This window comes from Acinonyx jubatus, chromosome F2, assembly GCF_027475565.1.
Source record: "Acinonyx jubatus isolate Ajub_Pintada_27869175 chromosome F2, VMU_Ajub_asm_v1.0, whole genome shotgun sequence".
Lineage (NCBI taxonomy): Eukaryota > Metazoa > Chordata > Mammalia > Carnivora > Felidae > Acinonyx > Acinonyx jubatus.
The window spans coordinates 26,233,241-26,261,189 of NC_069394.1; the positions used below are offsets into that span (position 1 = coordinate 26,233,241).

Sequence of the window (27,949 nt, forward strand, 5' to 3'; positions counted from 1 at the left end):
AAGGAACTTCAAGCAGTACCATAGATCTGGGGGAGTAGAGAAGATTAAAATGGAAAATAAATTCTTAAAAATGCCAAAAGACTTGTATGGAACAGTAGTGAATGAATTAAGGCAGTGGTGATGTAGGCAATAGAATAGATTAAGTTACAGTGAAGAAGTACAAGAGACATGACTGACTTATTAACATTTATGTTCTTGGTTTTTGTATAGTTGTTACATGTCCAAGCATCAATTCCTTTACCTTGGAACATGGAAGATGGCGAATTGTGAATGGCTCCCATTATGAATACAAAACTAAGGTAGTTTTCAGCTGTGACCCTGGTTACCATGGACTAGGCCCTGCTTCTATTGAATGCCTTCCTAATGGTACCTGGAGTTGGAGAAATGAAAGACCATATTGCCAAAGTAAGTAGCCAGTCTGCTAAATTTATTTCATAAGCTATTCTTGATTGAATTGCTTGAGCACTTCCTTTTCCAAACACACTTGAACAATAATGGATTGATATTATTAAAAAGTCATTTATTCCCATTAAATCTTAGAATTTTGTAACTTTTTTTTGAGTAAATGCTTATGAAAAAAGTATGGGCTTTAGATACAGAAATCCTGTGTTTGAATTCTATCATTTACTACAAAGTGATAATGCCTCTTGCATACTGACAACTTGCCAGGCACTGCTTTTAGCTCTTTACATGTATTAATTCATTTATCGCTTAGTTCCTATCCTATGAAGTAGTTGTTATTATTACACGTATTTTGTCAAAAGGAAACAGAGCCCTGAGTTTAATCATTTTACTACAAATCAGAGCCTGTAAATGGTGGAGAAATGAGATTCAGTCTAAGCACTCTATACCATCTGGCTTTTAATCACTATATTATATGATGTTTATTCTCTGTCATCCTAAATTTCTTAACCTAGGTAATTACAATAATACCTATCTTTTAGTTATTATAATGATTATGTTATTATAAATGATATTATGTTGAAAATATCAGCTAGAACCTGATTCGCAGCATGACCTCAATAAATATTTATCGAGGTGCCTGGATGGCTCCATCAGTTAAGTGTCATACTCTTGATTTTGGCTCAGGTCAACATATCACAGTTGGTGAGTTTGAGCCCTGCATAGGACTCCACAGTGACAGTGCATACCTTACTTGGGATTCTCTCTTTCCCCTCTCTCTGCCCCCCACCCCTGCTTGCAATCTCTCTCTCTCTCTCTAAGTAAATAAATAAATGTTAATAAATAAATAAATAAATAAATAAATAAATAAATACATACATACATACATACATACATACATACATACATATTGATTCAAATTGAACATATTATCATATTTCCATGCATCTCATAATATAAATGGGCAGTATCTAATATAGATAAGCTAACTGAACGTAGGATATTCAAATGTAATATCTTGAAATTCCTTTGAAATTTCTTCACTACATTTTTTGAGTATTTACTCTGTGCCAGGAAATATGCTACACTGAAAATGTATTCTGTATCCAACACAACTCTAAGGCATTTATGACATAGGTACTCATAATTTATAAATAAACTAATAAGAAATCAGATATCTAAATAGGATTATGATTATGATGATTAAGAAGCTTAACAGAGCAGGCAAAGGTCTATATGTAATAAGTACACAAGTATCTATTATGATTTTAATTATGAATATTCAATTATTCAATATATTTTTTTAATGTTTTATTTGTTTTTGAGGGAGAGAGTGTGAGTAGAGAAGGGGGAGAGAGACAGGGGGACAGAGGGACAGAGGGCTCTGCACTGACAGCAGTGAGCCCGATGCAGGGCTCAAACTCAGAAACTGTGTGATCATAACCTGAGCCAAAGTCAGATGTTCAACCGACTGAGCCACCCAAGTGCTCTGCAATCTATTTTTTAATATTCATATAAAGGGTTTGCCTTTTTTATAAGAAAATCATATTTATGGAGTAAAATTTCAAAAAAAGTTGTCTAAATTATATTTGATATTCTAAAAATATGACATTTATATCTGTAAATTTTTGCCCTGTTCTTTCAGGTTTTCTCCCAGGATCTTTCTTTGCCTCTAGCATCATTGTTTTTTCAGTATTATTTCATTAAAAGGGCACATGGGATAGGGATATTTCAAGGAGTTAGGTAAAAAGTATCTACAAAAAATCAGGCATTCAACAAATGTTTGTCTGGTTCTTTTGTGATGCTTAAGAAGGGTTTAAAGATACATAAAATGAGGTCCCTGCCTGCAAGTAAGAGTGGGGGAAAGACAAGGAATCTAAGGATTGCAGTTCACTGAGAAAATTGAAAGAAGAGTAATTTTGCTGAATCTCAATTTATTCACTCTTAAAATAATATAAATATTAGTATTATCAATATTAATAAATATTATACCTACCTCAAAGGGTTGTTGAGGGATTAGTTCAGAACAGTCACTATATGTAAATTTTTATATGCAAAAATTTAAAGTTTGCAAATTTTCTATTGTCCATCTAATGGCCACCTAAAGCCTAGAGATGAAACTCTGAGTTGGAGCCAGAATAAGACAGGTGGGCTGGTGGTTAAGTATTGGATTCTGGAGTTTGACTGCTGCGTTTTAATTTTGATTTTGCTAATTACAGGCTTTGTAACCTTGTTAAAGTTACTAAAGTACTATGTGCTCATATCTTAGTACATACAATTCAGATAATGACCACACCTGCCTCATAGGGTTCTTTTGAGAATTACTTAAGTTAGAGCACTAGTAGTAGTATCTGCTACAAAATAAGCACTCAATAAACATTATCCACTATTGTTTCTTATTCAAGAAAGACATTTCATTTGTAGTGTTTAAATTCAAGGGAGTCCTAAGAGCTGCGTTCCAAATGACCTAGTGAGTTGGTCTCTTTTCAGGTTTTTATTTTTTTTTTTACTTTTTTTTTTTTACGTTTATTTATTTTTGAGACAGAGAGAGACAGAGCATGAACGGGGGAGGGTCAGAGAGAGAAGGAGACACAGAATCTGAAACAGGCTCCAGGCTCTGAGCTGTCAGCACAGAGCCCGATGCGGGGCTTGAACTCACGGACTGCGAGATCATGACCTGAGCCGAAGTCGGTCGCCCAACCGACTGAGCCACCCAGGCGCCCCTCTTTTCAAGTTTTTAAAACCTACAAACAAAATGTGAAATAGAATTATATCTAATATTTTTTTTGTGAAAATCAAGTGATATTTTGCATGTAAATCTCTTTATAAACTGTAGAGATCTCAACCAAAATTACTTGTCATTACAAACATACCTCAGAGATACTGTGGGTTCAGTTCCAGACCACCACAATAAAGCCAAAACTGCAATAAAGCAAGTTAAATGAGTTTTTTGGCTTCCTAGTGCATTATAAAACTTACATTTATACTATACTGTGGTCTATTCATGTATAATAGCATTGTGTTTACAAAAACAATGTACAGACCCTAATTAAAAATTATTGCTCAAAACGCTAATGGCCATCTGAGCCTTCAGTGAGTGGTCATCACTGATCCCAGGTCACCACGAAAAATACAATAATAACAAAAACTTTGAAATATTGTGAAAAGTACCAAAATGGGACACAGAGATACAAAGTGAGCAAATATTGTTGGAAAAATTACACTGATAGGCTTGCTCTGCGCACAGTTGTCACAAACCTTCCTTTTGTGAAGGCACAACATCTGCAAAGCACAATAAGGTGAGGTATTCCTGTACTATCTTAGCACTGTTTTAGGTACAGAGGAAACTTTGACCCAGGCAAATCAAAAGGATTTCCCAGTGTCACTTTGTAAATCAGAGAGTCAGACCAGTGAATTACCTTTTTCTCATCTTGTAATTTTTTTTTTTTACAACAACCTGCTTGAGTGACCAGATTGGCTAAGCACAAATGCAAAGAAAATAGCTTCATTACAAGTCACTGTCACTTAGAAGGTTTTATGAGACTTGAAGTGGATCAATTTTAAATTATGTCATTTCCCCTGCATTTTCACACTCATTCAAACTTTTTTTTTTTACAAATGTCAGTTTCGATTATAAATAAGTCAGATCATAGACAATTCAAACTGTTGAAAGCATGATTTTGTTACAAGTGCACACTGACTGTGTCTTTAAGTGTTTTTTTTTTTCCTCTTCTTCCTTGTTTTTAAGTTATTTCCTGTGGAGAGCTTCCTACACCTCCAAATGGAAATAAGATTGGAACTCAAACTTCATATGGCTCCACAGCCATCTTTACCTGTGATTCGGGATTCATGCTGGTAGGCTCTGCTGTACGGGAATGCCTTTCTTCAGGTCTCTGGAGTGGATCTGAAACCAGATGCCTAGGTACGGATTTTCGAATTATTTTAACCAACCACACCCCCTGCCCCCCACCCCTAGAAAGGAGGCAGACCTTTTTCCATAATAAGAGATGACCATTTATATCCCATCGGTAAGGATGCTAACCAGAAAATGCTTAACTTTAAAAATGTCTCATGGTAGAAAAGCTATTAAACAGATTACTCTTAAAGTTAATCAACTAGTATTTGAAATGAGAATCTTAGGTCATTAAGGTGAGATGCATTTTCTTCCAGGCATTGTGAAAATAAAAAGGTGAAAACTAATTGCCGAAAATTATACGTCTGCATACTCGGCTGGGTTAATCACTGTAGCAGTTAATGTGTTCTAAACTATAGTCAATTCTCTTTTCACCTATTTACTTAAAGGTAATGATCAAAGGAGAAAAATGACTTCCACATTCAAAATCTTTCTCCCTTTTAATTTCATAAGATTTTAACATGTGTAATATTACTTTCTAGCAGAGTTTTTAAATACAATTTTTTTTCAAACCTGATTTTAGGCAAATTGGATTTTTCCCCTTAGGGTTTTTAAATTCATTATTAAAAAAAAACTGTTCAGTTAAAGAAACTGAACTAGCTAATTCTGCTTGCCCCTCCTCCTTTATTATTAAAAGAGTATTATGATTTATGCTTTATCTTTTTTTCAAAGACTAAAATAATTTTTTAATATTATGAGAGTGGTATGATTTATGCTTTATTTTTCTCCAAAATGATTTCAAGATATGACAGCAAGTACTGAATTAGGCATAATTAAAATTGTTCTAATAACTGTTCACTTATCTGCTGGGAACAAAGGATACTCTTTTTGTTTACCAATTTAACAATTGATGACTATTATGAACAGGTATTGAAAAATATGGACAATGTTTTGCCTCTAAATATTTACTGAATTTAAGAATATGAGGCATGGCAGAAAAGTGTAGCAATTTAGATACATATTGTTTTGTTAATAAGCTTGAAAATATTTGTGGCAATACAATCATGATTTGAAACTTAAAAAGGTATAGCTAGGGGTTTTGATTAAAATCCTATTTTTCTGCTCTCAGACATATTTGTTAATAGGTATACTTGGAAGCATAGAAATAATGGTTTTTTTATGACAGCACGTATATTTGAATATGCTATAAGACCATAGCATAAAAAGTGGTACAAAATTAAGATCTTTACATATTCACATAGGATTAAAAAATCAAAATATTTTGAATCCTTCCTAAACTACAGGAAGGATTACTGTAGTAAATTACAGATTACTAAATTACAGGTTACTTTAGTTTATATATAACTTTGAAAATGTACATATAAACTAAATTTGAAATACTATATTTTTTGGCTCTATATCCTGATAAAGTATATAATATTGTGTATTATATACTGAATATTGTATATAGAGGGTGGTTTTATTTACCAGTTTAGAATCCTGATTCTGTTCTTTGAAGAGATAGGTCATAAAAGGAAGATTTTTAAGGAAACATTGCCTCTTGGTCTATTAAGACAACATTGCCATCCATTGCAGAGGATGTAGGTGTCAACACCTAATATAAATTCCAAAGGATGTTGGTCGAAGGAAAGTGCAATTGCCAAGCAAGCAAATCCCTAGAATCTTACTCTTGAACTTGATTTTAAGGATTAACGTAGTTCAGTCATTCTCATTTTTGAAAAAATAAAAACAAAATGAAAACAAAACAAGCAAACAAACAAAAAACTTGCTCTTTATAGCCCCAGACACTTTTGGCTAAGAATGGCCACTGGAATGTGCTTATAATTTTTTCCCATAAGTATAGTGCCTTTATTCCCAATCCCCCAGCCCTTAATTATGAACTTTTCAATTTTTCAGTTGAAACACTAGGCAGTGACCCTTGACATATGCGTATCTCTATGCCCACCACCTAGATGCTACAATTAGCATTTTTCGTATTTGCTTATCACATATCTATCTATCCTTCCAGGGCTCTATCAATCCATCAATTCATTTTTTTTAATGCTTTTCAAAGCAACTTGTAGAATTCAGTGCACGTTTTTTGTTAAACATCTCAGCATGCATCTCATGTATATCATTCCCTAAAGTTTAATACTTGCTTATTTTCTTGATTCTTTTTTACCAAGGCAAAATGTGTATACAATGGAATGTACATCTCATAAACATGCTCATAAGCATGAGTTTTGTCAAGTGGTTTTGTTAAACCACTCTGTAGTTATAGAATATTACAGTTACCTGGGAAAAGTTCCTCATGGCCCTGTACAATCTGCAGTTCCCCCAACCCTGTGACAATAATTGCTTTTTCATCATATGTTAGTTTTCCCTGTTCTCGAAATCCATACAGATGGAATTCTACATTATGTACTGTTCATGTAAGACTTCTTTCATTCTTTTTCATCCATGCTGTTGTATCACTACTTTTTTCATTGTTGAGCAGAATTCCATTATATGAATATGTCACATGTTGGTCAATCTCTTCATGGTAGACACCTCACCCTTGTCCAGTTTTGGGGCCATTATCAAAAACAAGTTGCAATGAATATTCATGTAAAAGTCTTTTTTTGTGAGTATATGTATTCATTTCTGAGAGATTGGGAATAGAATTCCTGGAAGACTTCTTGCCTCACATTTTTTCCAGCATGTGGTATAGCTAATCTTTTAATTTTATCCGTGCCATTGGGTACATAAAGGTATATTATAACATTTTAATTTGCGTTGTCTTGATAATTACTGATAGAGTACAATTTCTTGGGCTTTCTGGTTGCAAGGTCTTCATTATTATGTATTTTAGAAGTATTTTCTCACAGCCTATGACTTGTTTATTTTTCTTTTTAATGAGCAGAAATTTTAGATTTTGTTAAAGTCTGTCTTTGCTGGTTATTGCTTTCTGTGTCTTGTTTAGGAAACCTTTGCTCAACCATAAGTCACAAAGATTTTCTTTCATATTTTCTTCTAGAAGTTTTATAGTTTTTGGCCTTTTATATCTATGATTTATTTTTAATTTGTTCTTGTATGTATAACAAAGTAAAATTGAAGTTTAGTTGTTTTTTTTTTTTTAGAAGGGTATCTGGTACTATTTGTTGAATAGGTTTTATAATAAGTCTTGAAATTTTGTATGTATATCCTCCAAATGTGTTCTTAATTTTTAAGATAACTTTAGATACTGTATCTTTTCTAATCTCATGTATGTTTTAGAATTAGCTTATCAATTTTTATTTTAAAAAATCATCTAGTAGAATTATTATCAGGATTACATTGAACCCATAGATCATTTGAGGAGAATTGGCATTTGATAGTGTTGAATCTTCCAACTAATAAACAACATATTTAGTATATTTATTCATTTATATAGGTCTTCAGGGTTTTTTTCCTGCAGTAACAATATTTTGTATTTTTAGCATAGAGATCATGATATATTGCTAAATTTATTCCTGAGAAAGTTTAGTGTGTTTCTAATATTATAAATTATATTGTTCATTTTCAATTATGTTTTCTATTGAATTAAAATTTTCACATTAATTGGTTGTTGCTAGTATATAAAAATATAATTATTTAAAATATTTATCTACGATGCCTGCCTGGGTGGATCTGTTGGTTGAGTATCCAACTCTTGATTTTGACTCAGGTCATTATCTTATGGTTCATGAGTTCACGCCCCACAATGGGCTCCACACTGACAGTGCAGAGCCTGCTTGGGATATTCTCTCTCTCTCTCTCTCTCTCTCTCTCTCTCTCTCTCTCTCTGTCCCTCACCCACTCATGTTCACTCTCTCTCTCAAAGTAAATATTTTACTTACTAGATACTGGTTTATTAACTCAGAAACAGCCAGATGAAAGATTTGCATAAGGCAAGGGATGTGGGAAGGGTGCAGAGCATCCATGCTTTCTGAGGGCCCCACTCTCCTTAATCTCCTAGTGTTCATCAACCCACAAGCTCTCTGAACCCTGTGCTTTTGGTTTTATATGGAGGCTGCATTACATGGGCATAATTGATTAAATCATTGGCCATTGGCAATTAATTCAACTTCTCTTCTTTCCCTCTTCCCCAGAGTTTACAGGGGTGGAATTGAAAGTTGCAACTTCCTAATCACATGGTTGGCTCCTCTGACAACCAGTCCCCATACTAGGGTGAGGTCCCAAAGCCACTTCATTAACACAACAAAAGAGGCTTTTTTTTTTTTTTTTTTTGCTCCTATCATTTAGAAAATTCCAAAGCTTTTAGGAACTCTGAGCCAGAAACAGGGACCAAGATCAAATATATATTTCCTATTATAAATCATAATATCTATTGGAGATGTCTTTATCAAGTTGAAAAGTTCCCTATATTCTAAATTTATTGTTAGTTTTCATCATGAAGGAGTACTGAATTTTGCCAAATGCTTTTTCATCTATTGAGATAATTATATACTTTTTTCTCCTTCATTGTCAATATGTCAGTATCTTTTTTACTCTGTCAAATTAGAGTGGTTGATTTTATGTATGTTTCTAGATTGGTTTTCAAAAATATTAAGGAGTTTTGCATCTATTTTGATGAAGGACATTGGTTTTTCATGTGTCTACCAGGTTTAATATTGGGGCTGATTAAAAACTAACCCTTTTTCTCTAACTTCTAAGAGTGTATGCAATTTTTTTTTTAACTTAAATGTTTGGTTGAAACAGTAAAAACATTTGAGCCTGAGTGGTTTTATGGGGAGGAGTTTGTTTAAGAATTCAAGTACTTTAGAGGTGCCTGGGTGGCTCAGTCACAGTTGAGTGTTCAACTTTGGCTCAGGTCATGATCTCAAGTTTGTGAGTTCAAGCCTTACAACAGGCTCTGGGCTGGCAGTGCGGAGCCTGCTTGAGATTCTCTGTCTTTCTCAAAGTAAATAAAACTTAAAGAAAAAAAGATTGAAAAAAAAGAATTCAAGTACTTTAATAGATGAAGGGCTATTCATATTTTCTATTTCATCTTGCTTTAGTTTTGGTATTTAATTTTCAAAGTAGTTGCCCTTCAGAACTGTTACATGTATTGGCATAAAACTGTTCTTCATTTTACCTTATCCTTTTAATCCCTGTAAACTTGTAGTGGTATCACTTCATTCATTTCTGTTATTGGTAATCTTGTTCTCTGCTTTTGTGTGCTAGATAGAATTAGCTAGGAGTTGAGCAATTTTGCTGCTATTTTTAAAGAAAGATTTTTTAGCTTAGGTAGTGTTCTCTGTTGTTTTCTATTTTCTATTTTATTGATTTCTGTAACTGCTTTAATATACCCTTTCATCAACTTTCATTTTATTTTCTCTTCTTTATTTTGTCCCTCTTTGTCCTGTTCTTAAGGTGGAATCTTAACTCATTGATTATATATCCATTTTACCTTTTTAATAAAAACAATGCTATAAATTTTTTCACTAAGCACTGATTTATCTGTATTCCTCAAGATTTGATGTGTTTTATTTTTATTTTTACACAGAGTGAAATGTTTTCTAACTCCTTTTAGACCCAAGTGTTGCAAGAAGTGTGTTTTCTTTTAATTCCCAAATATCTGACATTTTGCTGAGTATCATATTTATCTTTATGTCATACGATCATGTTTGCATTATTTGTAGCATGCTTGTAAATAAACTTTTAAGAGTTTAGTAGTGTTATATATGTATATAAATACACAAGACTTAGTTCACAATGTTAAAAATATTACTTTCTGACCCATTTCAGCGGGTCACTGTGGAATTCCAGAGCTCATTGTGAATGGTCAAGTCATTGGAGAAAATTATGGATACAGAGACACTGTTGTTTATCAATGTAATCCTGGTTTTCGATTGATTGGTTCTTCAGTGAGAATATGTCAACAGGATCACAATTGGTCTGGTCAGCTCCCATCCTGTGTGCGTAAGTAAGCATGACAGAAGTAATTAGAAGTCTCTGTTCTCATATAATTACCAATAATTTTTTCTTAGGAAAGATGCACATACACTCAGAGACACATAAAACCATCCATAAAACCATGAAAGCAGAAGAAAATATTAGAATGTCTGTTATTATTTGTTTTTTTATAAAGATAAGAAATTAAATTCAGCTATTCTACTACTTAACATAAATATATAATATTTATAAGTGCATATTCCTGTATGGAAGGTGTATTCTTGACTAAGTTTTACTTATAAGGATTTTAATTTGTTGAGAGTAAATGCAGCAGCATCAATATTGTCATGATGTACTATTATGAAACTTTTTATAGTGGAAAATACTTTGGATAAATTTTTTTCTAATAATTATGATGCTGTAGTTGTTACATCAATATCATATCCTGATGGTATAATTAGTAGGGAAAAATTCATCCGACATGACATGAAGAACTGTTGTTCTCATTCCAGTTCTATTACTAATTACATGAGCTAATACAGGTCATTTAATCTCTCTAGGCCTTAATTCCCTTATATATGAAGTGAATGGTTAAAAGTAGTTATAATTATCATTCCTTTTAGCTTCAAAATCCATCTTATTCTTAAATGCATCAATATTAGATGTGCACATTTAATATAATTATAATATTTTTTCATGAAAGCTTATGTGAAATATTTAAAATTTATTTAAGTTTGCTTTAAAGCATTCTTTTCACTATTTTAAAATTCACAGGGGCACCTGGGTGGCTCAGTTGGTTGAGCATCCGACTTTAGTTCAGGTCACGATCTCATGGCCAGTGGGTTCAAGCCCCACATCAGGCTCTATGCTGACAGCTCAGAGCCTGGAGCCTGCTTCAGATTCTGTCTTTCCCTCTCTCTCTGCCCCTCCCCCACTTACACTATGTCTCTGTCTCTCAAAAATGAATAAATGTTAAAAAAAATTAAATTCATACAAAATTGTGTAACACTATGTAATGGGAATTGTTTCAATATCTCTACTGGTTCAACAAATATCTCTCTGATCCTTAAGTTAATTTAGATATGAACTTACACATGAAGAATATAGTGGATTGTAAAATAAAACCATTTTATCAATAATTTTTAAATACAGCTGCTGTGCTTTGTGCTTTCTGTTTATGGCATAGATTTGCCCAGTGGGCATTTATTATGACTGTTATAGTACAAAAGTAATAATAAAAATTGAATACTGATAATTCTTTTATTTATCTTACTCCACTGAATACCCAGCATTACACAGTGTTTCATATCACAATCTATCCTATTTTGGACCTGAAAGGCAATTATCAACGTATTTCTTATTTGTGTCTTTTTTCTAATCATTTCCATCCCCAATAACTCACCTTTATTATAATCGGTGTTAGAAAATGAGAATAAACACTAAATATATTGTAATTGTGACATCATATGATCATACTATAAAGATTTTGAAGGCTTCAGATACATAACACATGGGACTTTTAGCATGGATTCATTAGAAATATTTCACTTATTCTGTGACTAATTACATCCAAATTTATAAATTTCATTGTCAATTTTTTATACAAACAACACATATTCATTGAAGTTCTACTTTCATGGAAAATACTTCCAGGGGCTGAAATTTAATAGAATAATAGAGCATAGAGTTAACAATGAATACTACTTTCCTAAGGGGCATATGTGTGTGTGTGAGAGAGAATGTGCGCACGCACACACACATGCACAAACTAATGATTTAAAGAGAGCATATTATGCCTGGGTCTGTCCTAGGTTTTTTCCCCTTTCATTTATATTCAGGTCTAGCCAACTAATACCATTGTTTTTCTTGTTGAATAATTGAGACTATAAAAGAAAATTGGCCTTGGGGGTAAAACTGGTTTCTTTATTGATAATTTTAACAAGAATAAGATGCAGTTAAATTTCCAAATGAGTAGATTGACATTAACAACACAGCTGAAAAATAATTGCTCTTGGGTCATTTCAAAAGTCCTAAAAGTGACTATGGTTTTTCACTGTGCCCAATTATGAAGCACTATTACTGGATTTGCTCTGATTAATAGAGGGAGATGATGCAATAAAACAGTTCACAGAAAAAGAGTGGTCAGGAAAAGTCCAAGCACTACATAAAATCAGAACAGAACTCTAACCCTAAAAAACTTCTAAATATTTTACCTAATTGATACATCATTTCCCAACAAAATTGCGCTAAATTATGAAACATCAATTGTGAAGAAAATAAACCATTAAGATTGATTGTTTTAGAGAATGTTAATCTTGGTATCTCAAAATAGTAAGGAGAATTCTAATACAGCATCGTGCATTATTTTTGTTTACATTATATAGTCACGTTAATTCTTGACGCACACTTTGTCTATTATCCATAAAAATGAATCATATAAATGATATTAAAATATTTCAAAATTAAATAAATAAAACTTATTTTATTAAACAATAAATAAATAAAAATAAATAAATAAATAAATTAATTAATTAATTTAAAAAATCCTGTTTTTATATACCTTTAGTTCTCAAACTTAACTAGAAGAGGAAAATAGGTTTGGTTTCATTCTTCTGCTACTAACTAGAGACATAAACTTCAATCATTCCCAGATTTTTTTGAATTTCAGTATTTGTCCCTAAAGAGAGAGAGAGGGAGGGAGGAAGGGAGAGAGAGAGGGAGAGATAAGGAGAGATAATGAAAAGGTACCACGATTCTTTAAGCATCTCTGCATCACCTGCATAAAATGATCATGATTATAAATATATATCTATTTACTAATATAATATTTCTATCATATTAGACTATTTTGGCATTCTAAATTGCTCATTTGTAAAGGTAAAAGCACTTTAAATATATTTTCACATAAAAGTGATCTTCTTTCTATGTTGTTTGGAATGACTAACTGCAATTGTCATGTGATAACTGATAACCAAATATTCTGCTTTGTTCTTCTCCTCTCCCTCACCCATTGCCATTAGCTGTTAGCTGTGGTCACCCTGGTAGCCCAATTTATGGAAGAACAAGTGGCAATGGATTCAACTTTAATGATGTGGTGACATTCTCTTGCAATATTGGGTATGTAATGCAAGGGCCCACAAAGGCACAGTGCCAGGCCAACAGACAGTGGAGCCATCCCCCACCAGTGTGCAAAGGTAAAAGTCTAATGATATTCAGCTTAGAGCATGGTAGTAATATGTTGTGTCAACATATGTGACAACATTGAAATAGCTTGGGCAGATTAGTAGAAAGTTAATCAGCTAATAAATCAAACAGATTTAATATTGATGTTCTTTCATTTAGCTATGCTTTCCTTTTCTCCTTAATTTTTACCTTAAGGTTTTAAAAGGTAAAATTAGCAGGTTTTATTTTAACTGCTTAGCTTTATTATCTTGTGCCCATTTTATGGCTGCCTCTAAAAAGTCATTAAGGTCATTTTTACTTGTTTCATTTATAAATAAGGTAACTTACCTTTGGATTTTTTTTTTCATATTTTTGGAGAGACTGTTTGAGTCCTGTATTACCATTTGCCTACACTGGGGGGTTATTTATTGTTTTCTCTATAGAAATAGGTTAAAGAGAATTTTTTGGTGTTTTTCCATTTCCAAAGAAGTATGATATACTTCATATTGTCTGATAAAATACAATCAAGTTATAATTTTTCTACATTTTTTGTGGCTTAACTATAGCTTAAGGTATCATTCTTTAAATCTATACTCAGAAGAATACTTATGGAGGTACCATTATTCAAAGTTTTTTCAAAAACCTTTTCCTTTTCCTATCTTTTCAACCATATGATTTCACTTCATTAGATAGCCCATTCATTAATTTTATTCCTAGAATCTTTGATTTGATTGAATTTACCTTTGATACTCCATCTCTGATGGAAACCTATGTAGGTCTATGTATATAATTCTAAACACAACTTTCAAAATTTGTCATCTGTTTAGTGGTGAACTGCTCTGATCCTGGAATTCCAGCCAATTCCAAAAGAGAAAGTAAAATAGAACATGGAAATTTCACCTATGGCACTGTGGTATTCTATGATTGCAATCCTGGATATTTCTTATTTGGATCTTCAGTTTTAATATGTCAACCAAATGGACAGTGGGACAAACCTTTACCAGAATGTATCAGTAAGTAGATAATGTGAATTATTCCTTGAGAAAATGCCATGGAAGCAAAATGCATGTCTATTGTCTTATAAAGTATCTAGAGCTATATGTCAGAAGGATTTTGTTTTTAATTATTTCTTGTAATTTCATTTTTTATTTAATTTTATGTTGTGAAACTATACTTCCCTGTAGTCTGCCACTTGAATGCCAAATGCCATTTTTTATTAATATGAACGGGATTCTTTGGTTTTGAGCTTTGATAAAGCAGATAGATTATGAAAAGCAACATCTTTTATAGCCTATGATATTACCATCCCATAAAAGGCAATTATATTTTGATTTTCCTTTGTGCTAATATTTTAAATTTCATTTAAGGCTATATTAGTCTCAATGTAAACATCTACCAGGGCCTTAGAGTCCTTGAGGATTTAGACAAATGTGTTACTTAAAACTTATTGATTTAAACATTTATCATATTACAGACACATACACATATAAATGCAGTAAATGTTAATACACATCGTTTTTCAAGTCAGTGAACATCAATTGGAGTACACTGTGTTACATGTTATGTTGGAGCTGTAGAATATAAATAACATAAACTATAGCAGATATGCACGAAATTCGCATGCATAGTGAGGAAATAATTTAACAGAAATAATTACGTGAGAATATAGAGAAATGAACATGAATTTAAAATATTTAGTTAGTTATTAAGTCTCAGCTATAGCTACGTCTCAAAGAGTTGATGAGTCATGAAAAGAAAGACAAGAACTTTATAGATTGAAGAAGCAGTGAATCAAAACTCATTGTGCAAGTGATTTTTGGTTATACTAAATTTCTAAATTATAAAATTATTTTATGATAATGTTTTACTTAAAGATACTTTATAGGGTGGGATTTCTTGAAAATTTTGTGAAATCATTCATGCACTAATGAGACCACAAAACTTTATGCAGTGCCCATTAAATTTCAGCTTCCATGCAAATAAGTCAATTGTTGATCTTTTGCTTAAAATGTATTCCACTTGTTTATACAGTTTAGTCTAATAGTTTGACTATTTCACTTACTTTACTTTGTGCGGCTATAGCATTAAAGTTAAAAATCTTTCATAAGTCATATAAACATGAACTTTTTCAGATTTTCTTAGCTCTCATGCACATTTTTTGCCTTTTTAATTTCCTGTAGTATCTTTGGTAAATGCAAAGTACTCAAGGGTTTTTATTAAGTTTATATCCCCTTATGTGCTATTTAAGATTCTGGAGTTACATTGCATTGAATATTTTTCCATGTTACAACTAAAAGGGGATACACAGTTCCCAAGCTATCTTTAGGTTATAAAGAAAATTCTACAATGCACTGATATCTGATTCCACTATGCTTAGTAGTGTTTCAGTTAACAAGACACAGTATTTTCTTCATACAGCATGAGTTATACATTACCAGCCAGGATTAGAATTATTCTAGACTATATATTAGATTGTGTGTCACAGATCCATCTTCAAATGAGTTTCCTCTCCTTTACCTTCAAAATCCTTCCATTTTAATTTCTGTATGGGCTCATTTTGAATCCCATATAGCATTGCAGGTCTTTATTTAGCTATTTCACATTACTTCTCTCTCTAACTTGCATATCCTTGTCCGGGCACATGTATACTTCAAACCCATGCACGTATGCGTATAAACACACACTCACCAACACACACATAACAGAGTTAAACTCACTCATTCATGCATACTTAGAATGTTCCTGCAAAACACTGGTGAGCAGGTTAACAAGATTACTCATATAACTGCAACTTACATTTTATTTTTTAAAAGCTAGCTTTCACATGGATGTTTGACTTCGGGAGGTTAGGTATATTTGAACAGATAATTTACTTCTGATTTATAAAAAGTGGTGCAGGTTGTTCGATAGGAGATATAAAAAAATTTTATATTCAATAATTATGTATTGTAGTGATTGACTGTGGACACCCTGGCGTTCCTCCTAATGCAGTCCTGTCTGGTGAGAAGTTTACCTTCGGGTCCACTGTTCACTATTCCTGCACAGGAAAGCGTACCCTTCTAGGCCAGTCATCAAGGACTTGCCAGTTAAACGGCCATTGGAGTGGAGCACAACCTCATTGTTCAGGTACTACTTGGAAAATTGGACAGTGTGTGCTGAAAGTTGTATTATTAGTATTGTTATTATTAGAAATATATACACAAAACATCTCTAAAGAGATAAAAATAATACAGTTTTTAAAATCTCATGAGACAAACTGTAAGATAATTTATACATTTATTGGAATACTTCTTAAGACAATTTAGATTCAGAGCACAAATTAATACTCATCTTGTAGATGATAAATTACTGATACATGTTTGAACTGTGTTGTAGCTAATGTAAATAATTAAGTGGTTTTAGGATGCTACTTTGAGTACAATGCTTTTGTTCATTAAAATGGTGAATGACTCAAGTTTGAGTATTCCATTTTAGCCGATGCCAATGTAATTTTCCCCAGAAAACAATGTTATTTAAATGATTTTTCTGTTAGAGTTCAATTCTATTAAACTTTCTACACAATCGATTACTTAATAGCATACTTTTAAAATAAAGCCCTAAATGTTTTAAATTAAACCTAGCCAAGTTTTCTGAAAGATATTAATAGATAATATATAATTTGAGTTTCTGTAACCCAAATAGAGTTATCTTATAATAAATGAATGCCGAAGCTATTAAAAATTAATAATTTATTGAACAGTATTTGATAAATCTTCTTTTGAGCTGTTTAAGCTACTGCTTTTCTTGAGAAAAATGTCACTTAGGGCACCTGAGTGGCTCAGTCAGTTGAGCATCCAACTTCGGCTCAGGTCACAATCTTGGGGTTAGTGAGTTTGAGACCTGCTTCAGATCCTCTGTTTCCCTCTCTCTCTCTCTGCCCCTCCCCTACTTGCACTCTCCTTCTCAAAATTAAATAAACAAACAAAAATAATGTCAATTAAGTTCTAGATCTGTGATGTCTCCCTTTTTGATACTACTTATTATATATTTGTTTTTACCCATCAGTTAAATGTTGGTGCTTATTTTTCTGCCTGTTGTTTTATTTATATTTTGCTCATTATCTTTATATTATTTTCTCTGTGGAGATCATAATGATGACGCCACATCGAGTTGTTTTCCCTTTAGAAGTAAAAGTTGTGAAATGGGGGTGCCTGTGCAGCTCAGTCAGTTCACTATCTGACTTCGGCTTAGGTCATGATCTTGCTATTCAAGGGTTTGAGCCCCCGCTGGTCTCTGTGCTGACAGCTCAGAGCCTGGAGCCTGCTTCAGATTCTGTGTCTCCCTCTTTCTCTGCCCCTCCCCCAGCTCATGCCCTGTCTCTCTCTCAAAAATAATTAAACATAAAAAAATGTTTACAAAAAGTTGTGAAATGGTTACTTATTTCAGAGTCTTCTTATAATTAGTGGTTAATCCCTGTGAAGTAACTACCTAGGACTTCAAATTTAGTCTATAGATTTAAAAAAAACTCTTATTTTTAATGTGACCATAATGTGACTTTAATGAGAATTAAAACTCTTATCTTACAGTAACTCAATTAACTCAGATAACCGATTATGCATAAAAACATAAACCTATATGCATATATCCCAATGTATTAGAAAACTGCTTCTGAATTGCAAACAAGAATGCACATAGATATGTAAAGTGGAATAGTGATCTTAACATTTTGTGTGGTTGTTAATATTACATCACATGAAAATGAGGTGGTGTAAAGAAGGATTCCAAATACACAGGGCACGTCAAAAAAGCCATCTACACACAGCATTTTCAATGTATATGCCTTCAAGTTTCTCTCTCTCCTTCTTTCTTTCTCTTAATGTATAATAATATAGTGGCAACTCTGATTAGAATTATTTAAGAAATGATAAAGGGACTGAATAAATCTTAATGTTAAAATCAAAAGATGAACACCTAGCCATGAGCAAAATCCTTGTTAGGAACTTAAGTCAGAGGCCCCTGGGTGACTCAGTTGATCAAGCATCTGACTCTTCATTTTGGCTCAGTTCATGATCTCATGGTTCATAGAATAGAGCCCCACGTCGGGCTCTGTGCTCACAACACAGAGCCTGTTTAGGATTCTCTCTCTCCCTCCCTCTCTGTTCCGTTACTACTCATTGTCTCTCTTTCTCTCCCAAAATAAAGAAATAAACATTTTTTAAAAGGAGCTTAAGTCAGAATTTCTAATCTTTGTTTACAATTTATTTTTATATTTTCATATTGGAAAGAATATAATTCATGTATCTTTGATCAGTGGCCATTGGTAGAGAAAATTAGGGGGTGAGATTTTAGTCTACAGTATACTGTATTGTAACATTTACGTTTTCCAGCACATTACAGTTCTAATTTCACACACAAAAATATTTTCAGCTATTAGGAAATTCAGAGAAGGAAACATGCAAATTATCAAATACAGTTTTTAATTTTAGTTTTATAAATTCTTTGTCATTTGAGCTCATAGTATTATCAATTATAAATTTTCCATTAATTTGGTCATTATCTAGGTTTTGAGATACTGAAAATGTCCTTAGCCTGTTTACTAGGCCCAAATATCACAGATGTGGCAAATAACATTATGCTCTGCATGATTTTCTTTTTTCTTTAGGCCTTTTCTATGACTGGACTCAGATGGGAAATGTGAATTATGATTTTGTCCAGTCAGTTTATCATATTAAGTGGGCTTGGATGGCTCAGTGAGTTAAGCACCCAACTCTTGACTGTAGCTCAGGTCTTGATCTCAAGATCATGAGTTCAGGATCTGAGTTGAGCTCCACTCTGGGCATCTAGCCTACTTAAAAATAAATGAATAAAAATTTTTTAAAAACACAGCATGCACAAACACAAAAGCCTACAAGCATTTGGACTAAATCATGAACATAGTCAACGTTTAATGAGATGAATTAATCTGAACTGTATTGAATTTCAGGCGATGCTACTGGTACCTGTGGGGATCCGGGTACTCCCGGTCATGGTTCTAGACAGGAAAGTGATTTCAGAACCAAAAGCTCTGTACGTTTTGCTTGTGATATTGGTTATATCCTTCATGGCTCAGAAGAAAGAACGTGTTTAGCCAATGGCAGTTGGACTGGAAGGCAACCAGAATGCAAAGGTAATCTAAGCAGAAACTAAATACACTGAAAGGATTGAAATTTAATGTGCATCTAAATTCAGTTGGTCACTATACCTCAGGTGCAATCACTCCTAGCCATTCGTCCTGTCGCAACGCTGGAATAAAGGCACTAGTACTACATTTAACTGACCTCATCCTATAGGAGAACTATGATAGATAATAATTATAAAAAAATCTCTCATGGGCTATGTATACACAAACATTATTTAATACAACAAACATCGCGATGGGAAAAATTAAAAAATATTTCTTAAAAGCATTTATATTTACCTCTTCACCACAGACCTTTACGTAATAGACACTATCAGGGAAAAAACAGATTGTTCTTGACATTAGTTCAAGATCTGTTTTAGTTTTCAGGTTTGTAGAAATGGAAAAATATAGGAAGATGCCTAATTATAAATGAAATTTTTATGTATAGAGTACAGTTGTTGATAGCTTGAATCCTTAAAAATTTTGGTGTTTAGGTAAAATTGTTAATCATTCTGACTGACTCAGAGTAAACATAATTAACTCTTTACAGATTGGCTAGAAAATGAAGTGTCGCTGAAAAATTATCCATATAATTTAAACTGTTCTTTTTGAGATGACTTTAGTGCAAAAGCTAAACTTACAAAGGTATTTATGAAATGTACTTGATGTTTTACCAAATGTAACAGGTTTTATAAATAGAAAATAAGTCCCAATAGAACCTTCTTGACAGTTTCCTGATTGATTATATTTCAAAATCCTTTGACGATGTTTAAAATTAGTGTCCGCATTCTAGCAAAGAAGGATAGTTATCTTTTTTTAACATTACCAAATTTAATCTTAATTAAGAGACTTGCAGCTCAGTTGCTACTATAAGGGAAACAAATCGAGAAACAATATTGCTGAGCAAAAGACAATAAGTAAGACTAAGATCTTTAATGACTCCTCAAACTTATTTTCCAAAGGAAAAATCTCTATAAATATATTGTACATGGGTGATCCTTTTGTTCGGCTGAACTACAAAATAGTTTTTAGATGAAATGTGTGGTGCTGACTTTGTTTTGTTAGTATGTACATTATGGATAAAAAAGAACGAGGAGTTAGAGCAAATATAACAGAATTAACATTTTTCTCATGGATGGAGTTCATACAAATCATTTAAGAAAGCATTCTAGTAGATGAGTAGACAGAAGGAATGAACAGAAAACACAGAGGAGCCAAAAAACAATATTGTAACCTATAGAAAAAAATTCTACATAACTACTTGTCAGAAAATTAGAATTGATCATCAAAGCATCATTTTTCACCTGTTTAAAAATGAAATTCTAGTGTATGTACAACAAAACTAGAACTTGAAAACATTTCTGGAGGTTTTTTTGTCATAATATTTTAGGATAGGATAATTTGACAAAATACATATTTATTCATAGAATATATATAGCTTTGATTTATTAACTTCATTTTTGAGGATTTTTTCCTAAGAAAATAAAAATATTAAAGAAAACACACAATAGTGATGATGCAATTTTATATTTCTAATTGGTTATGACCAGCAACAATTGAAAATAATTAGACAGCAGTGGAAAAATATTACATAAGCAACTCTATGTTTACATGGTGTAACAGTATATCATCAATAAATTATTAGAATAAAGGCCATGAGAAAATGTAAATTTCTCATGTAAATTTCATGTAAAACTGTTAAAAATTAAGATTCAGAATTAGGCACTCTAGTAAAATTCATGGGAAATGATATTTATTTAAAACAAAGAATAAAAGGCAGTACACAAAAATGATAATAGGACAGAGTGGTGAAATTTGGAGGATTTTATTCTCTTTATTCCAAATGTTTTGTAACATTATATTACTTTAGTAACAGTAAAATATAAAAGCTTTCATAGGATGTATGGATGTGATGAATAAAACACATGAAAATAAAAATATCAAATGTTTTAAAATAATTTAATAAATAGAAAATACAAATTTAAAGAACATAGCATTTTGATAAACTGACAAGGATTTTAAAAATGATGGTGTGTGATGTTGCAGAGAACGTGTGAAAACAAGCAAAATTTTTTTACACCATTGATACAAGTGCATTGTTATAACATCTTGGGTAACTCTATATATACTTCAAAAAAGTAAAAACATTTTTCAAAAATAAAAATCATTGAGAAATTCCACTTCCAGAAATTTATCTTAAAAATACCATATGATTTCACTCATGTGGAATTTAAGAAACAAAACACAGGATCATAGGGGAAAAAGAGAGAGCAGAAAATCAAGAAACAGACTCTTAACAATGGAAAACAAACTCATGGTTACCAGAGGGGCAGTGGATGAGGTGACAGATTAAGCAGCGTTCTTGTGATGAGCACCGAGTGTTGTATGAAAGTGTTGAAGCAACAAATTGTACACCAGAAGCTCATATTACGTTGTAGGTTAATTAATTGGAATTTAAATAAAAACTTAAAAAACGGGACCTATGTACACAGTTGTATACATAAACTAGAGTATGTTAAACTGTATTATATGATAAAGAAAAAAAACTAAATTAATTTCATGTTGGTCAATAGGAGATTGGTTAGTTAAGTCATGAATATACATATAATAGAAAACTATCCAGTTACTAAACTTTATGAAAGAAGGATGCCCTAATTATAATGTTGAGTAAGAAAAATAAGATTACAAAATAACATATTTCTATCTTTTAAAAGGGTATTATTTTACTCCTGTGTACTCTGTGCTTAGCACAGTGCCTGAAATAAACATCATGATGAATATATATCCATTTATATATATTTGCATATGCATATTAATATAAGTATATATAAATATTTTACCAAGTGCTATCTCTTGGTGGATTTATACATTACCTTTAATTTCTTCTTTATACTTTCATTTATTTTTTGACTTTTTATAAATAGCTATCACCTTGATAAAAAGTGACAAAAAAGGTACAATAATTTTAAAAATTATCTCTAGTAACAAAAAAGGGTGAACATAAAATATGATTCATATAATGTATCTGACACACAAAAATAACCAACTGGCAAAAATATATCATGTTTAAGCCTTTCATTTACTAGTCTAAATAAAATCCAATACTCTCATTATACACTATCATAATCATGCTTATGAATTTGTGCTAGTTAAAATCTGCCATTAACTAGTTGTTAGACCTTGGGCAAGTTACTTAATCCTTGTGTGCCTCATTTTCCTACCAGGGAATGGCAATGATGTTAAAATCGACTCAGAATTTTTGTGATATTAATTAATATTGAAAAAGTTGTGGCCGTCACATAGTAAGTGCTCAATGAATGTTAACCATCATTTGTATTAGATTAGGTCAATTGACAGCTGAGAAATGACTCTAGGAGAAATGGCTTTGTCAGCTAGTAGTAAACATAAATGGAGCTATGTTCACAGTAACAATCAACTCCCACTTTTCCCAAATGTCAGTATTACAGAGGCAAAGTTGTTATCGCTGCTCTTGCTGTGTCCAAAAAGCTTTCAGCTTTCACGCATGATAGATTTGCACTTAACTCCTTTCATTTTAAGTTAATTTTACTTGTATAATTCAGATAACATTCTGAGTAAGAGAAATGTATGTTTTGAGATGGAGGAATTAGAGACCAGAGAACAGGAGTAATAGTGTGATTTGTCTGTACCTGGAAACCACCCTGACTAGAGAAGTTCTTGATTTTTATTGTGCAAGAGATAGACTGAACCTGGGTCCTTATTACAACATGCAAACTACATGACATCTTAAAACAAGGATAATGTTTTTCAAATCTTTCTTGTGTTGTGTCAAGGCTATGGGACATGACACATAACAGATAGATATGACCAGATTATTATTTTAGGCAGGTACTAATGGATATAGAAGAGGATAATTACTCTTGACAGCACATAAAAATATTTACTGTATCATATATTATTTGGAGTATGACTTTGTTGTATTACGTATGAAATGTGTAAGTTTCCTATCTACATACACGTACACACAAACATACAGTACTATTACAAAGGAATGGCAAAATTAAATATTTGAGATGCAACAAGTGATTTAGATGGTACTTCTAAAACTATAATTACATTTCATATTCATAAAGATAACCTTAAACTACAAAGTACTAACATACCCTTTTATATTACAGCAAAATTTAGTATTATGTCTAACATAGGCTTGCTTTTAAGAGATTTTAAAAATTCACTTATGGCATTAATGACCAATAGTTAAAAATAATACAGACTATCTAATCATATAAGGTATTTGTGTTTGTGATTCTCATTTAGGATATGTTGCAAACTTAATGCCACACATTCATAGAATTTACTTTGTTTTTATTCAATTTATTGTTTTGTACACCTTAGCCCAGAAATAGAGATAATAAAGTTTTAATGCAAATCAGTTATATACTTACATAAATAAAAATATACATGGATGTTTGTAATACTTAAATTGTTCATTTTCTATCTACCCTCTTAGTACAATTAAAATAAATCTGTCACATCTTGTTGTTACATCTATTCCGGTTTTACATGAGTTGTTTTTTAGACCGACTCTTCTAATCCTTCTTTGAAAGATTTTGTAGTACCCAAAGGCAGTACTCTCAAGTAATTACTTTACTGTGTAATGTTTCTACCAAAGGCACTAAAAAAAGTCTTCAAAATGTAGCCGTGATTTGCATCCCAGTAGTTAAACTAATAGAGTCAATATAAACTCATCTTGAATTTCAACTATTTATAAAAGATAATCCAATGCTTTTTTTAGAAGCTTTTGTAGCTCCTTTGGATAATTTGAAAGAATCATTTAGTCATTACCTTTTTGTGAGAGGAATTCTAAAAACACTTTTATATCTACTCTTACCCGTTTTGTTTTATAGCCATACAGTGTGGCAACCCAGGAACAACAGCCAATGGAAAAGTCTTTCGGATTGATGGCACAACGTTTTCCAGTTCAGTTATTTATTCTTGTATGGAGGGGTATATCCTTTCTGGACCTTCAGTTAGACAGTGCACAGCCAATGGAACATGGTCTGGAAGCTTGCCTAACTGTACAAGTAAGTTTCTTGTCATTAGTTTAAACTATCACTAGTTATGTGAAGCATATTTGAGCATATAAATGTGTATGTGTGTGTTTTGTATTTAATCAAACCATGCCAGGTTGTGAATATTGGTATTTGTCTTCCAGAGTAAAAGGGGGTAGTAGTGTTATAGTTAGAATGTGCACCAGTGACTTTAAGTATCAGTTGGCTTACCAAGGTACTGCACTGGCAGAGGAAAGAGGAATCACAGAACATCAGTGCTGTTAATTATAATTTAACCGTTCTTTAAGGATAGTGATGAATTATCAGCTGTAATTGAGATTAAATATACAAAGGAAGCAATTTTATTTTGTCCGTCTAATGCACATCAATAACTGACTTGGTTTTAAAATTTCTAAGTGAAGAACATGTTGTTTCTGGGACTCAAAAAGCTATTGGGCTTTTGTCAAACGTAGGGTTGCGAAGGTCAGTAGTTGCTCTCGACAGTGTCAGTGATGGAGCAGCCCTGGACTGACCTAATAATTCGCAGAAATCTAACTGAGGAGACAGGCTTTATACTGTGTGCGGGCCAATGACCCATTCCCTTCCCTTTAAAAGTGTAGCTCTTTTGTGAGTATTTGCATTTCCTGAATGACTGGCTCAGATGAATCATCCCAGAGGAGGATGCCATCAAAGCCATGTCATGACCTCCTGTGATAGGAGACAGTTGCTTGTAGTTACTATCTTGCCTACAAAGATTGTGTGTGCAGTGACAGGGCTGTTGAGGTGCCTTGTGTGTATAGTGTCTCTTCAAAGGTGAAGGGAGACTATGGCTAGGAGACTATTGAAATGACCACCGAATAGAACACATTAGCCACATCTATAATAGCAAAACGTTTTCCAGGTGTTCATTCGAGTCAGTAAAAAGTAATATCCCTGGCCCTATGTCAGCCCCAGGCATTGTGACATCTAATCTTTTGGATAATTCTTTACCTGCCCTTGGGTAGGTCCTCACAGACTCATCAGTGTTTTGCTGAATACTCAGGGAGTTCTCTTCCTACATCTCTCTTTCTTTCTGTGCATGTCCTTTCTGGTACTCTGTCTCACAAACTCTATCCATTTTGCTCTCTCCGGGCTCTTAGATCCATCTCTTCAACACAGGGAGTCTGCCTGGGGTCCTCCCCTCTGTGCCAAAGCCTGGAAGTCCTTCTCTGAAGGCAGTTCTACTCTAAGGGCAATCATAGGACTCATCTCCTTTGTTTTCTGTCTCTCAAGGATCACGGTGCTTCTGTGCTTTCCTGCCTGATGAAACCTGGTTTTTGTTTCGTGTGTGTGTGTGTGTGTGTGTGTGTGTGTGTGTGTGTTTTCTTTTCTTCTGGTTGTTTCAAATGGAGAATAACAATACGTTCCCCCTGATTTCTCCACTTTGAAGGAGAGAAATCCTCCTGTTTACCTTGAAAAAGTCTCATTTTTTTGTGATACTGAAAAATATAACACTTAACAAATATGATTTACTATTTCCATACTATATTACCCCATTTGAGTCTTTAGAACTGTACCCTGGTGTCTTTTAAATATCAGCTCAAATGGGGGTGCCTGGTGGCTCAGTCGGTTAAGCGTCCGACTTTGGCTCAGGTCATGATCTCACGGTCAGTGAGTTCGAGCCACGTGTTGGGACCTGTGCTGGCAGCCAGAGGCTGGAGTCTGTTTCAGATTCTGTGTCTCCCTCTCTCTCTGACCCTCCCCCATTCATGCTCTGTCTCTCTCTGTCTCAAAAATAAATAAAAACGTTAAGACAAAAAAGTTAAGTATCAGTTCAAATGACACATTTGCCAAAGCCTTCTCAAGACACTTCCTCATATCCCTTTTAGCTAGAAGTGATCTCTTCATGGTGTATAACTTTTTTTTTTCTAATGGAAATTACTTTTAAAGCTGAACAGTTAACTTTATAGGGCAGTAGTAACCAGGTCTGTTTATCTCAGTGACTTTCTAGAGTGGAGCACAGAACCTAATATATGAGTGATTAAGTACTTAGTTGTTCACTAACTGAAATATCTAATTTTCATTTTAACTATTAGTATACACAACTTACCATTTCACTCCATTTTAAAATGTTTGCAGAAAGGACTTGTAATTTTGCAGATAACATGGCACATAGTTTCTGGAAGATAGTATGTGTTTAATATACAGTTATCAAAAAGATGAAATAATGAGTATATTCACAGTAAAGGAAATCTGTTGAGTAACACATCTTTTGTTTTCCGCACAATGAATAACAATGTAATTTCATCATAGATAAATACCTAAGTCTCTTATTTAAGTTGTTTTCCAATTTTAGTAAGGATAAATAAACATATCCCAATTTTTGAGACCGAAAATTGCACCTAATTGGATCATTTTCATTTTTCTTTAAATTTTTAAATCAAATTAAAAATCACCTAATTCAAGACAGATTGGTTACAAATAGTATATCAAAAATATGAAGAAAGTTTCTTTCCTTATGTCAGTTCTTCAAGGAGAAATGTGTTAAATAAGGTATTTCAAGCACTAGCTTTTAAATGATGAATTGCTATTAAATTAAAAACAGAATTTGTAACAGTTGACTTACTTTATAGGCAAAAAAGTGCCAACATCCCAGTAGCAATCCAAACCAAAGGCAAAAAGAAAAATATCCCTAAAAAAGGAGCACAGAGAGAGGTTTCAGTGGAAATTAAAATAGGCTAAGCTTCTATAAAGAATCTAACATACTGATAATACTTATATGTGGTAATAAAACTGAATTAAAGCAACTGTCTCAGATTTGATCTCATTAATTTACAGTGGAAGTTAATTTAAATATATGATTGATAGAACCACGTAATTTTGTATCTGGAAGAGATTGCATTGTAGACTTGCATATGTAGATCAGGAAACTGAGGCACCAAATCATTTAACTGACTTATTGTCTATTGTCAGAGTTCACTGCTAAACAGTTATTTCTGCCACACACATGGATGGAATTTTCCATTAAATTCAATTATTTTATATATAAATATACACACACATATGTGTATACATATGTATGTATATACATACATACATATCAGAAAGGTTAAATTCAAATAAATATTTTAATAAATTTTGATTTAATATAATTGCCTTTTTTTATAATTGCCTTTTGTAGACCTCATTTTTTAGCATGTGTAACACAATACTTAAATGTAAATTTGAAATGAATTAAGTTACATATGAGGAAAATTTAAAGTGCCTGAATTAAATTTCCAAACCAAAGCACTGGCAGCATTTCTTGGCAAACCCACCTAAACAAAACAAAACTTTCCTTTCTTTCCCCAAATGGTTATTATTTTTACTCATAAAGAATAATATCTGTTATTGAGTGTTTGCCAGTGGTTAGGATTTGTGCTAAGTGCTTTTATACAAATTCTCTCCTTTATTTCTAATAACAAATCTATGAAATATATACTATTACCC

General features: G+C 32.6%; 1 protein-coding gene across 6 annotated transcripts in view; it reads left to right on the forward strand.

Annotated features, from left to right (window-relative positions):
• The window catches only part of CSMD3 (CUB and Sushi multiple domains 3), a 1,242,277-nt gene that overhangs the window by 1,160,689 nt on the left and 53,639 nt on the right, over positions 1-27,949 (forward strand). For all 6 annotated transcript variants that reach the window (XM_027064013.2, XM_027064014.2, XM_027064015.2 and 3 more), the window contains 8 exons: positions 211-405; positions 4,151-4,324; positions 10,004-10,177; positions 13,171-13,344; positions 14,140-14,325; positions 16,265-16,438; positions 19,275-19,457; positions 24,338-24,514. In XM_027064013.2, the coding sequence (XP_026919814.1) occupies positions 211-405; positions 4,151-4,324; positions 10,004-10,177; positions 13,171-13,344; positions 14,140-14,325; positions 16,265-16,438; positions 19,275-19,457; positions 24,338-24,514 (1,437 nt within the window). The remainder of the gene's footprint in view (positions 1-210; positions 406-4,150; positions 4,325-10,003; positions 10,178-13,170; positions 13,345-14,139; positions 14,326-16,264; positions 16,439-19,274; positions 19,458-24,337; positions 24,515-27,949) is intronic.